This window comes from Monoraphidium neglectum (genome assembly GCF_000611645.1).
Source record: "Monoraphidium neglectum strain SAG 48.87 unplaced genomic scaffold scaffold01653, whole genome shotgun sequence".
Classification (NCBI taxonomy): domain Eukaryota; kingdom Viridiplantae; phylum Chlorophyta; class Chlorophyceae; order Sphaeropleales; family Selenastraceae; genus Monoraphidium; species Monoraphidium neglectum.
This window is the reverse complement of record NW_014011975.1, coordinates 1324-13064: the sequence shown is the minus strand read 5'-3', so window position 1 is coordinate 13064 and position 11741 is coordinate 1324. Positions and strand designations below refer to the sequence as shown.

At 67.7% G+C, this 11741-nt stretch overlaps 3 protein-coding genes across 3 annotated transcripts in view; 2 read left to right on the top strand and 1 right to left on the bottom strand.

The window, feature by feature from the left end:
- Nucleotides 1-11: 11 nt before the first annotated feature.
- Nucleotides 12-239, top strand: MNEG_8606 (hypothetical protein; the record flags this gene model as incomplete). Its single annotated transcript, XM_014042923.1, has 1 exon — nucleotides 12-239. A coding segment is annotated over one exon (228 nt), but the record flags the coding sequence as incomplete, so codon positions are not given.
- Nucleotides 240-1400: 1161 nt separating this feature from the next.
- MNEG_8605 (hypothetical protein) lies at nucleotides 1401-3535 on the bottom strand (the record flags this gene model as incomplete). Its single annotated transcript, XM_014042922.1, has 2 exons — nucleotides 1401-1462; nucleotides 2074-3535. The coding sequence occupies 2 exons, from the start codon at nucleotides 3533-3535 to the stop codon at nucleotides 1401-1403; spliced, it is 1524 nt and encodes a 507-aa protein (XP_013898376.1).
- A 1403-nt stretch (nucleotides 3536-4938) lies between these two features.
- Nucleotides 4939-11741, top strand: part of MNEG_8604 (hypothetical protein) — a gene marked incomplete at both ends in the record, with an annotated part of 7500 nt that continues 697 nt past the window's right edge. The window contains 14 exons of the mRNA XM_014042921.1: nucleotides 4939-5751; nucleotides 5940-6146; nucleotides 6330-6518; nucleotides 6732-6917; nucleotides 7144-7380; nucleotides 7714-7765; nucleotides 8225-8292; nucleotides 8515-8745; nucleotides 9136-9181; nucleotides 9432-9679; nucleotides 9961-10149; nucleotides 10548-10742; nucleotides 11083-11193; nucleotides 11531-11734. Of these exons, the coding sequence (XP_013898375.1) occupies nucleotides 4939-5751; nucleotides 5940-6146; nucleotides 6330-6518; nucleotides 6732-6917; nucleotides 7144-7380; nucleotides 7714-7765; nucleotides 8225-8292; nucleotides 8515-8745; nucleotides 9136-9181; nucleotides 9432-9679; nucleotides 9961-10149; nucleotides 10548-10742; nucleotides 11083-11193; nucleotides 11531-11734 (2976 nt within the window). The remainder of the gene's footprint in view (nucleotides 5752-5939; nucleotides 6147-6329; nucleotides 6519-6731; nucleotides 6918-7143; nucleotides 7381-7713; nucleotides 7766-8224; nucleotides 8293-8514; nucleotides 8746-9135; nucleotides 9182-9431; nucleotides 9680-9960; nucleotides 10150-10547; nucleotides 10743-11082; nucleotides 11194-11530; nucleotides 11735-11741) is intronic.

Below are 11741 nucleotides of genomic sequence, written 5' to 3'. Positions count from 1 at the left end.
CGGGGGCGGAGGGCGGCGGGGCGGAGGAAGGCAAAGAGACGGTGCTGGTTGTCTTCCTCGGGGGCGCTACCTTCTCAGAGATCTCCGCCCTGCGGTTCATCGAGCGCCGGCCGGGGTCCGGGGTACGGTTCCTGGCGCTGGCGTCAAAAGTGGTCAACGGGCGGACGCTGCTGGAGGGGTTTGTCGACCCATTGGTCAGGGCGTACCCCGGTGGCGCGCGGGCGGCGGCGGCGATTTAAGTCAGGGCGGTCACGTCCATGACCCCGCCTGCCTCGGCTGTGGCAGGAGGCGGAGGCTTGTAATGGTCCGACCGCTGATTTACAGGACAGTAAGGTGGATTACTGGCACGCTGTCGAGCTGTGACCAGTCATGGCCTGCCACTCTCCATCCAACTACACTTGTCACAGATGATTGCATTTGTCACAGACAACTTCAACTGCGACCAGTAATTGAGTGGCGGGAGCTGGAATGCAAATAGGCACCAAGCAAAGCTGCGGCCGCGAAAAAAACCCGACTCCCAAAGCACTGACATCATCCAAGCCGTCAACACCGCAGCTCCTTCTCCCCTCCTCAAAAATCGTCCAGGCCAGAGGGGGATTTGCCTGGTACGTATACACACAATGCTGGGACCTGCACACGACATGTGGGCGGTCAAAGCGAGGCACGGGGACGCGCCCTCCTGCAGAGAACACACAGCCGACGCGAACACACGGCAGGGGCCCGCACCAAGCGGCCATGCAAGAATCTCTGGCCTGGGGGAAAATGGGTCGGCGCACACAGGGGCCCCTTTGCCTCTCTGGTAGAGCCAAGGTCTTCAAAGATATAGACAGAAACGCCAATACGGCGGGGTCTCTCACACCGCAAAGACTCTCTCACGCGCACGAACAGTGCCGGGCTGCCCAGAGAAGGCATGGCTGTTCTCACAGCTAAGAAGGCCGCATCAACCCGATGGCAACCCGCGACTGCTGCTGGCCCCAACGCCCCTAGACCCCCCGCCACCGCCGCTCGCCCCTTCCGCAGCCGCCGCCGTGCTGCCGTCCGCATTGCGACTTTTGCTGCTGGCGCGGCTGGCCTGTGCAGCGTGGCACTCGGCCCTGTGTGCCTTCCAGGCCGCCCGCTGGCAGTCCGTGCCGCAGTACTTCACGGTGAAGCAGCCCTCGCACCACCGCAGCTTCACCCCCTCCCCGCCCGCCGCCCTGCCGCATACCGCGCACGCGCCCGCCGCGCCGGCCGGCGCGCGCTCACCCTTCCGCGCCGTTGTGCGGCACCGCTGGCTCGGCGGCTGGGGCTGGGCCGGTGTGGCTTGCGTCTCTTGTGAATTTTGGGGCACGGCCTCCGCGGCAGCACTGCGGGGAGGTGCCACGCCTGGTGGCGGCGATGCATGCTGTGGCCCTGGACGCTCATGCCGCCGCTGCTGCTGCTGCTGCTGCTGCTGCTGCTGAGAAGGTGGCGACGGGCTTGCCTGCGGCTGAGTCAGGTTTCGCGGAGCGCACGCCGCCACCACTGCCGTCGCACCGCTTGCTGCAGACCCGCTGTTAGAGCGTCCTGCTGCTGCTGCTGCTGCTGCTGCTTCTACTGCTGCTGTCGCTGATTTTGTGGATGTTGCTGCAGCTGCTGCCGCTGGCGCTGCTGTTGCCGCTGCGATTGCCGCTGCTGCTGCGGGCGCGGCTGCGGCTGCTGATCCTCCTGGGCGCGCCTGCACGCCTGCCGCCGACACCCCGGCAGCCGCCTTGGGCCTCGCCGCCAGGAAGCCCCGACTCAGCCCCTGCCGCGGCCGCTGCTGCCCAGCCGCTGCGGCCGGCGGCCCGACCCCGGCCGCGGCCCGGCCGGCGGCCGGCCCGCCGCGGCGCGCTGCCTCCGCGCCCGTCGAGCCCGGCGCTGGACTCGTGCGAGGTTCGGCCGGCTGGCCGTGGGCTTGCGCCGCTGCCCTCTCCAACTCGTAGAGCAGCTGATAATATGGGTCCCACATTGCCGCGGCAATGTTGAACGCGCTCTTTGGGACGCAGGCGTCCACGGCTTGGAGGAGGTCGGGCGCAGCAGCGAGGGCCCGGGCCGCGTACCCCTCGCCCATACCGTTAACCAGGGCCAGCAGCGCGATGCAGCAGTCCCTGCACGCGCCCGTGCGCTGTGTGCGCCACGTCTCGCAAATCGCGGCGGCGACGCTGCGCAGGAGCGGCGGCGACACGAACGCGGCGCCGGCGGCGGCCTTGCGGCGCGGGTCCGGCTCGTGCGTCGCGCCTGTGAAGATCACGCGCAGGATTATCGCAGTGTAGTCTGCCAGGCACTCAAAGCAGACGCCGCCGATCGCGTGTGGCGAGGCGCACGGCCGGACCTCAGAGGGCAGCGGGGCGGACAGCAGCCGCCCGAGGCCGGCCAGCGCCGCGGGTGCGCGCGCAACCTCGGACGTGACCACCACGGCCGAGGCCTCGTCGATGGCACCGAGGTCGGCGCTCGCCGGCTGCGAGACGCTGTGCCGCACGAGCGCCGTGGCTGCGTGCAGCGCGAGCGCGTCGGCGGTGCCGCACCGGCCGTCGGCGGCGCCGAGCGCCGCGACGAGCGCGTGCAGCGCACCGCCGGGGCCGCGCAGCGCATGGCGCTGCGCGTCTGCGCCGGCCAGCGCCATCTCGCTGAGCGCCGCGGCGGCCGCCACCCGCACGTGCATTTCGTTGCTCGGTGCCAGCATCCCCGCCAGGCTGCCCACCGTCGCTGGGACCGCCGCCTCCGAGCAGCGCCCCACCATCCACAAGCGCCGCAGCAGGTCGGCCGCGCGGATGGCGGCCGGCCCGCCGCCGAGCGTGGCGGTCAGGCGGCCCAGCGCGCGGCCGTCGGCTTCGAGGGCGGCGGCGACCATGAGCGCGTGGCCCGAGCCGGCTATGACATTCAGGAACCGCCCCACGCCGCGGTCCCACCCCTCGCGCCCCGCGCCGACCGCGCCGACGGCTGCCTCCACCAGCCCCGCGTGCCGCGGGCTTGCCAGGCGGTCCGAGTCCTCCGGGCGGTGCATCATCGCCTGGCCGAGCGCCGCGCCGGCCGCGCACGCGGGGCCGACGTTCACGGTGCAGAAGACCGCAGAGCCCTTCGGCGGCTTGGGGAAGGCGGCCGCGGGCGGCCCGCAGGCGCGCTTCAAGGCGTCTGCCAGCGCATCGAGCACGTCTCGGGGCAGCGGCGCCACCTGCTTCGCGACCTCCTCCAGCACGCTCCCGAGCTCCGCGACGCGCGCCGCGTCCGCGCCCGGGCCGCCGAGCAGCGCCGGCGCGAGCCGCAGCACGCGCGTCGCGGCGCCGCACGCGACGAAGGACGCGAGGCGCGCGGGGGAGCTGAGGAGGAGTGTGTCCAGGAGGCCGGCGGCGTTGGTGGCTATGGCCGGGTCGGCGCATTCCAGCAGCGAGACGACGCGCCTCCACGTCTCCGGCGCGACGCTGCCGCCGGGGTCGGCTTCCAGCTGGTCGTGGACGAAGCCTTGACCAACGGCGAGCTCGTGCTTCTTGGGGAAGCGCCGCGGCGCGGCCTGGGGGCCCAGGAGGTCGACAGCCATTAGCACTGCGCCGTCAAGCGTCAGGCAGGCGCTGCTGGTGGGCGCCCGTGCCTGCGCAGTGCTTGCGACCCGCGGCGGCATCCGTACTGGCCTATGCCGACAGTGTGTTGACTTATAATACCACAAGACTCCTGACGGTCCGCTGCATGACAACTGTGGCTAGTCGACTGGGGGGTTCTACGTACGTGTACTTTCAGAGATGATCAGGCGACTCTTGTAGGTGTTGCGACCACAATTATATGAATGTTGTCGATTGTACTGTCAGCCTTGGCCTGGGGCTATGCATATCCTTTGGTGGCTCTCTGCGGAGGCACTGCAGGCCAGGCGTGCTCTCAGGTGCACAGTGTGTGCGCGCTTCTTGGCTCGCACGAGGCCTGCTACGATAGACCCAGTGGCCGGAAGTAATGCAAGAGTTTGCAACAATTACAGAATGGCACAATGTGCCACACAGGCGAGCACAGATAAGTCACTGCCCGGCACAAGCCCCAACACAAGCCCCGAGTTCAAGTACCGATGCCAACACACCGGCTTGCCGGCATGCTTTCAGATTAGACATATGCGAGAATTGGATAGAAAAACTGCCGCTGGCACTGATTGCATGCTTGTAAACAATTCCATCATGCAGTGTGGTCGTTGCTAATGTGCCACCACACTTGTGCCTTTGCAAAGTGCCAAGAGCTGGGCCTTTCCTTCCTCCCCTAAACACTTGTATTGGGCGACTCAACAACTGGTCAATTGTCAGCCGCCACACCACTAGCCCTAGCGGGCTTGAATTTGCAGTTATGTTTGTGCTCAATATGCCTGGCCAGCCACCATTACCATGATATCTAATGTCTGACCGCACTGTTGCAACCTCGTAGACAGAGGGACGTTTACTGGAGGCAATTCAGGCATGTAAGCCAAAGCATTGGCGGTCAAAGCGTCAAACACCGTTGACCAACCTATTGCTTGCTACACGGCTATATTTGCAATTGCATCGACACTCTCAAATGGCTGCATGACTATTATCTTAGCTTCAGTGGCATGTCGAGGCTGTTTGAGCAATGCATGTGCGTTCAGAAAATCACATGCCCTGTCTCCAGGCACGTTGGGGCGCCAAAAAGCAGGTGCCATCGCAGTGGAAAATTTGATTTTTACGCAACTCCGCCTCAATTCTTGTCGAGCACATTCAAGGCGCAGCTTGCTCTTTGTCACTCTCAGATCAGGAGTGATCTGCCGCTCCATTCCTTTTGGTGCTGTCAAGGCCGCGTACACTTGTCTTTAACCTAGGTGGATAGCGGTGCCTTCTCTTGCCTGCCTACAACCACGCGCAGGACGGCATACAGCACCTATGTGCACACACCCTTGTCTGCATGCGGTCTCTTTGGGCATGGTGAGCATGAATATCATCTAATTGATCCATCATGGCTCCTAGGAAGGGCGTCTCGCCCAGCTTGGACGTCAGCTCGGGCAGCGGGCTGTACGACGCAAGAAACTACTGGTTTAGCTTCTTGAAAGCTATTTCCAAGACCGCGAAGAAGTTTGATGGCTCGGATACAGCTGCGGCGACGGCTGCGCAGCTGCAGTCGGCGCTGGCCTGGGCGGAGCGCGACGGTGCGGCAAAGTTTGAGGCCGCCGCCGGGGAGGGCGGCAGCAAGGAGTTCCTGCATCGGCTGGTCTTTGGTCATATCGTGAGAGCGATCGGCGCGGACCTGCAGAAGCTGGTGGCGCTGGGCGCACGGCCGCCCAACGACGACGTGCAGCGCGTCCTCCTGCTGCTGGAGCAGGCAGTCGAAGTGCTGCGGCACGGCCTGGAATACCGCGGGTACCGCTCCATGACAGGAATCCAGCTGCGCGTCGACCTCTTGAGCATCCAGCTGCTGCTGCGTGAGGCCGACGGCTTCGACGACGCCGACATTAGCGGCGTTGCAGTGCACAACTTACATTTGCGGAACCTGGCGAACTTTGTTGTCGAGAACCTGGCGGCCGGCTGGGAGGACGAGGCGGCGTTCGTCAACATATTCCAGGAGAACCCGCCGTGGGAGGCCAAGAAAGGCAGCACGTCGCTCGCGCTGGCGGCCGCCTACAAGGAGACCTGGGACGCGTTCTACAAGGCGCACTACCAGGCGCTGAGGGCGGCGTCGGTGGGGGCCGAGCAGACCGAGCTGCGGGACAGGATGAAACCCGTGGTCCTCAACTATGGAAATGCCGTCAAAGCGCTGGGACCAGCGGCCAAGGTGCGTGCGCTGCGGGGGTAGGGGCGGCGCTGCTGCCTCCGAGGCCCACCCCGCGGCTGCGGGCGCGGGCGGGCTCACATGCGCGTGTCAGGGTTCTGGCTGATGACTTCCAATTCTCGCAGCCATGCGCTGGCTGATGCTGAATCGCCCATGCATGTTATTGCCTGTCCATCGGCCCGGCTTTGCAGGATGACCAGCAACCGCAGCAGCAGCCGCAGCCGGCGCTGCCTGCGGGGGCTGCCGCCGCCGAGCAGCAGGCAGGCGGCGACGCCCCTGGCCGGCGCGGCGCGGCGGCGGCGGCCAAGGAGGACAAGAGGCGGGGCGAGCTGCGGCCGCCAAAGGTGGACAAGAAGGTTGACGAGCGGACGAGGGCGCGGCAGGAGAATGCCAAGAAGGTGGGGCGGAGTTGGAGGGGTGCGGTCGCGGAGGCGCACCGGTGCCGCGGCGGAGGCGGACCCGTGCAGCATGGGTGGGCAGCACCGGCTGCCGGATCTGCGCCGGCCAGGGGCATTTGGAAAGCTGTACTATTGACCGTTGCATGCCGCCCATGCTTTCGCAACGCCGCCCCTCCCCCCAAGGTCTTGGACCACATCCGCCGGCAGCTGAAGCCGGCGCCCACCCCCGAGGCGCGCATGGCGGCGCTGCGGGCGATGACGGCCGTGCCGCGCGGCGCCAAGCTGACCGAGCTGCTGCGGGGCCTCGTCAGGCCGGGGGCGGATCTGACTGACATCATCACGGCGATGACGCGCACCTGGCACCTGCCAGAGGTGCGGTGACGGACGATGATGTCATCTACCACCGGGGGAGGGCAGGGGGGCGCGCGGGGCTGCTCCGCCTGCCGGCGGGCTGGAAAGCGGACGGCGCATGCGGCCCCGTTGCTCCGCGAGAGCGGATCGGCGGGGTTGCATTTGTCCACGGTGCACGCGCAACGCCATGCGCCCACACGCGCACTCGCATGCGCACCTCGGCTGCGCCCGCAGTCGCTGGCGGCGCCCGCCGCGGAGGGGGAGCGCGAGCGAGAGGTCAAGGCGCAGCTGGAGGCGCTGGCGGCGGCGCCGGAGGCGTGGGTGTCCTACATTGCGCACGGCATCGACGAGGACGGCGCGCCGCGCCACACCGCAGCGCTGGGGCTGCCAGCGGCGCTGGAGCAGGCTGGCGAGGAGGCGGTGCGTGCGGAGCCCGGGCGGTTGGGCGCCGGGGGTTGCGCTGCCTTTGCGGGGGAGGGGGCGGTCTGGTGGCGACGGGTTGGACTGCCCTGCAGGCGAGCACGCCTGCGTATTATGACCGATTCAAAAAGTAGGAAGCCGCGGCCAACGCGCGCGGCCTCGCCAGACGCGGCTGCGCACCTGACATTGGCCCAGCCCGCCGCCGCGGCCCGCTCTCTCACCGCAGTGCGCGCCGCCGTCGCGGGCACTGCGCGCCCACTTGGAGCCGCGGCTGCATGCGGGCGGCGTGCCCAGCGCGCGAGACGTCTATCTGGGGCAGGTGGAGGAGTGGACTGGTGGCGTGGCCGCCGCCGCAGCAGCGGAGGCGGAGGGCGCTGGGCCGCAGGAGCTGGCGGCGGTGGTGCCCCTGGGGCGCGAGAGCGGCGCGACGGGGAGCCACATGTGGGCACGTGCGTTCGCCAACGTGAGCAGGGACTTGTCATGGGAGGCGCCTTGCTTTGGGGGGGTTGACCTGCTAAGCAGCTGCCCCGTCAGCCGCCGCACAGGCTTTGAGGACGTCCCTAATGCGGACGCACCCCGCCCCCTCCCCTCCAACACACACACACACAAAAAAAAACACACACACACACGCACACACACACGCACACACACGCACACACACTCACCCTCTCAGTGTGACTTGGCAAATCTCATCTCGACTCAGAACATAATGTCAGGGACCTTTTCGCCCTCACCGCTCCCCCTCCTCAACCCCACAATCGCTCCTCAAACCCATCATCCCCCGTCCCCCCCAAAGGAGGATCCCCTTTCCAAGTACCTGCGGGAGCTGGAGATCGCCACCTTGACAGGTGGGGACCACAGGACTGCCCTGCAGCCTGCTGCGCTCTAGCCACACCAGACAATTGCTCCTGTCACATGCTGGCTGTGCAATGCTGACACGCCTGTCTGTAGAACAGAGCGCACACATGCGTGCTGGATACCCGCAAGCGCATGCAAATGGCATGCATGCGCCACGGATGTGCAGGCACGCATGCCTGCTGCATGTGTGTGCAAATCTGCATTCACACATGCAGCATGCATGCATGCCTGCATGCATGCGCGTGCGTCTGCACGTATCGGGTTGCAGGCATGTAGAACCCGCGCGCATGCGTGCCGCACACAAGCACATGCGCACACACCACACACACACACACACACACACACACACACACACACACACACACAAGCACATGCATCCGTGCATGCATGTACATGCACATCAGCACCCACCCAACACACACATGATCACGCACAACTCCACACACCAGATGACGGCTTCCACCAGCTGCAAATCAAGTCGCTGGATTACTTGCCAGACGACTTTGAATGGGACTACGTGAGCACTTTGCAAATGCCACACAAATGGCACCCGCGTCAGATGCATCCTCCTTTGCGCATACAGCGCTCAGATCGGCCCAGCACTGCGGCCCTGTGGCGTGGCAGACGCTCAGGGACAGCCCCAATCACGAGCAGCCACCACGCAGCCGCGGCAGCCCTCCGCCTCGCCGAGGCCTCGCCCTCAAGCCTCTCCCCGCGCCCACCACCGCGGCCCCACCAGATTGACTCGGACTGCGGCGGCGCCCCGTACGCCTGGAAGGCGCAGGGGCACAACCTAGTCCGCGGCTTTGCGGCGCTGCAGGCGGGGCGCGGGGAGGTGCCGCCCGGCCAGGCGGCCGCGCGGGCCGCGGGCGACAGGGCGGTTCTTCTGCGCCTGGTGCTGCTGGAGTCGCTAACGTTGGGGGAGTTTCAGTGGCGCAGCTCGAGCATCCAGAAGTATTTCACGACTGAGGTGGGCGAGAGGGTGTGTGTGTGTGTGATCGAGGATTGCAGTTGTGGCTGTACATGTGTGCATGCGTTTTTGTGTGTGCATGTGTGTATTCACGTGTGCGCATGCGTGTATGTGTGTGTTTTTGTATGAACACGTGAGTGTGTGGCTTGCGGTTGACTGGCTAGCAGGCTGCCAGCTGGTTGGCCGGCTGGGTCGTGCAGGAGTTGAAGTGGGCGGGCTGGCCCTCATGCGCGCCGTGGCGATGGGCGCAGACACCAAGGGTGGCCGCTGCAGCAGGGAAGCCAAGCTCCTGGCGCCCTGCCGCGCGCAGCTGCGCCGGCGCCAGCGACAGTACAGTGCTGCTCGCCTCGGACCCCGCGCTGAACGGAACGCTTGCCCCGCGCCCTGCAGGCCGGCCAGGCGCTGATGCGGCGTGTCATGCTGGGCTCTGAGGACGGTGTGCCACGAGGGCAGGGGCTCCCGTCATGCGGGCCTGGGTGGGGGGTGCCGCTTGCAAGCATGCAGCCCAGGCCGCGGCAGACCGCCCTTTGTAAGCATGGGCCGTAATCTCACCGCCAACTACGCTGGATGTACGCCATATCTCCCACCGCCCCAACTTCAGCATGCCCATCGTCTTGCAGGCCCCCTCAACAAACACACACATGCACGCTATGCAACAAGCAAACACTCCGCCCCCGTCCCCGCAGCCCGCCTGAAATCCGACCTCGACGCGCCAACACTGCTCTCCGACGCCGCCGACGCGCTCGCCGCGCTGCGCCGCGACGGCCTGCTGCGCGGCTCGCTGCTGACCGCGCTGCAGCTGGCCGCGCACCAGTGGCTGCCGGGCGTGGTCGGCGAGGACCCCTTTGCGCTGGGGGCGGACGGGCTGGCCGAGCGCGTGCTGCCGCAGCTGGGGGTCGGGCGGCTGCACCGGCTGCGCCACTTCCTGCTGCAGGTGGGCGCGGACCCGTGTGCGCGTGCGGGGCGCGGCGGCTGCCATTGTGCATCGTCAGGCGCGGCTGTGGATGTCCGCTCGCATGCGTATGCACGGGGCAGCCGAGACGGCACATGCCGTGACGAGACGGAGCACATTCTTTGCGCCAGCAGTAAGCAGAGGGCGCCGGCGCCGTCCCCTCGACCGGCGCCGCCCATCCGCCGCGCGCTGGGCAAGAGAGGGCAAATGCGCATCCTCGAGCGCTTCTTGTTCGCCTGCACCACGACCTTCTGCACTCACAGGCGCTTTCGGCGTTTGCGGCCGACCTCTCAGCGGTGCGCGCCTGCCGCGAGCACGAACACACGCGGGAGCTCTTCATCGCCGCCGACCTGGCGCCCGACACGAGCGGCGGCGGCGGCAAGGGGGGCCGCGGCGGCGGCGGCGGCGACAAGGGCAGCTTCCTGCAGCTCTCAGAGGATTACTACCGCGCGGTGAGCGCTGGCTGCTTGCAGGCCGCTTCAGGGCGGTCGGTCGGGCTACGGATGTAAATGAAGGGGGCCTGGCTGCAAGAGGAGCGTGGTTGGGCAGCGCAGGGGGGCCGCGACGGGGCGCCTGCTGCGCCGCTGCCTGCAGCATGGCCGCCTTGCTGCCGTGCCTCGTTTTGCTGGCCGCTTGCTGGCCGATGCCAGCCTGCTGTCGTTGCATCTTCCAACATACTCGCGCGCGCGCACACACACACACACACACACACACACACACACATGCACGCGCGCGCACACTATGTGTACCTCACACCCATGTGCACGTACACGCTCTCACATGCCGACCCACTTGCGTGCACGCAAACGCACTCGCCGCACCCACATGCATCACCCCACCCCGCACGCAGGTGTATCAAGAGGCGACCTACCCCACTCCCACCCCCTGCTGCACCCCGCACGTGGTCGCGCACAAGGCGGCCCTGGCGCAGGGCAAGCCCCCTGGCCTGGTGCCCCAGGCCGCGGGGGCAGACGAGGAGGCGGAGGCGCCGGCGTGCGAGGCCGTGGGTCAAGGGGAGCAAATGGCTGCAGTCGACGACGACCTGGTGGGCTGGGGAAGGGGGGGGTGTTGCTTTACCTTGATGAGGGTGGGGTGGCAGTGGGAGGGGGACGGGGCTCGGCCCCTCATAAGCCACCCCGTTTACGCCGCCGCCGCAGGCGCTGCCGGTGCCGCCGCGGCGGGCCAGGCTGCGCCGCTGCTGCAAATGGGGGGGGGGGCGGCGGGGCGCAGCGCCCACAAACCCCGCGGCCGGGCGCGCGGCCGCCCCCGGCCCCACAGCGCGGGAACCCGCGAGCCCCACGGCGTGCGCCCCCCACCCTAGAGGGCCCCGCGCGCCAAAACCCCCTGCCCGCTTGATCTGGACCCCGTCCCTCCGCTTCCCGCAGCTGGATCTTTACCTTTTCGGCAAGGGCGTTGCCGGCCGCGGCGCGGCGCGGGTCGAGGCGTGCGGGGACGCCGGCGACGAGGCCCTGGTGAAGACGCTCTTTGTTCCACAGGTGCGCGACGGCCCTCCCCTTTGGTCCTCACCTTTGGTCCTCACCTTTGGGTTGATGCCGACCATGTTGGCGCCACCCGGTCGCTGCAAGCGGCGTCGACCCGGCGGCCCGCGGAGGGGTCGGCGGGGCGCTGTGAAGGCACACCTCAGTCATGGGTTCAGCCCGGGGCGGTTGGGCAGCGTGGGACTCGGGGCCCGGGCTGGGCCGCTCAATGCAAGCTGGCGGCACGTCGCCGCTCGCTGAAGGGCGCAAAGGGTGCGCGTTTTGCGTGCGCACGGCCTGCCACCTCGAAGCCTACGCCCCGCCCCGCCCCGCCTTTGCGGCCCCCTGCACGCAGGAGACTGTGGCGGAGTCCACCTGGTGGAAGCTGCCCACCCACGCCGCGCGCGTCGACCGCCTGCGGTTCCTCCTGGCAACTGCTGCGCAGCTGGCGGGCGAGGGCGCGGAGATGCGGCGCCGGCTGGCGCGCGTGCCGGCGGTGGTGTCTCGCGCGCGCGCGGCGGAGGCGGAGGCGGCGGGCGGGCCCGGGGCGGTGGCGGCGGTGGAAG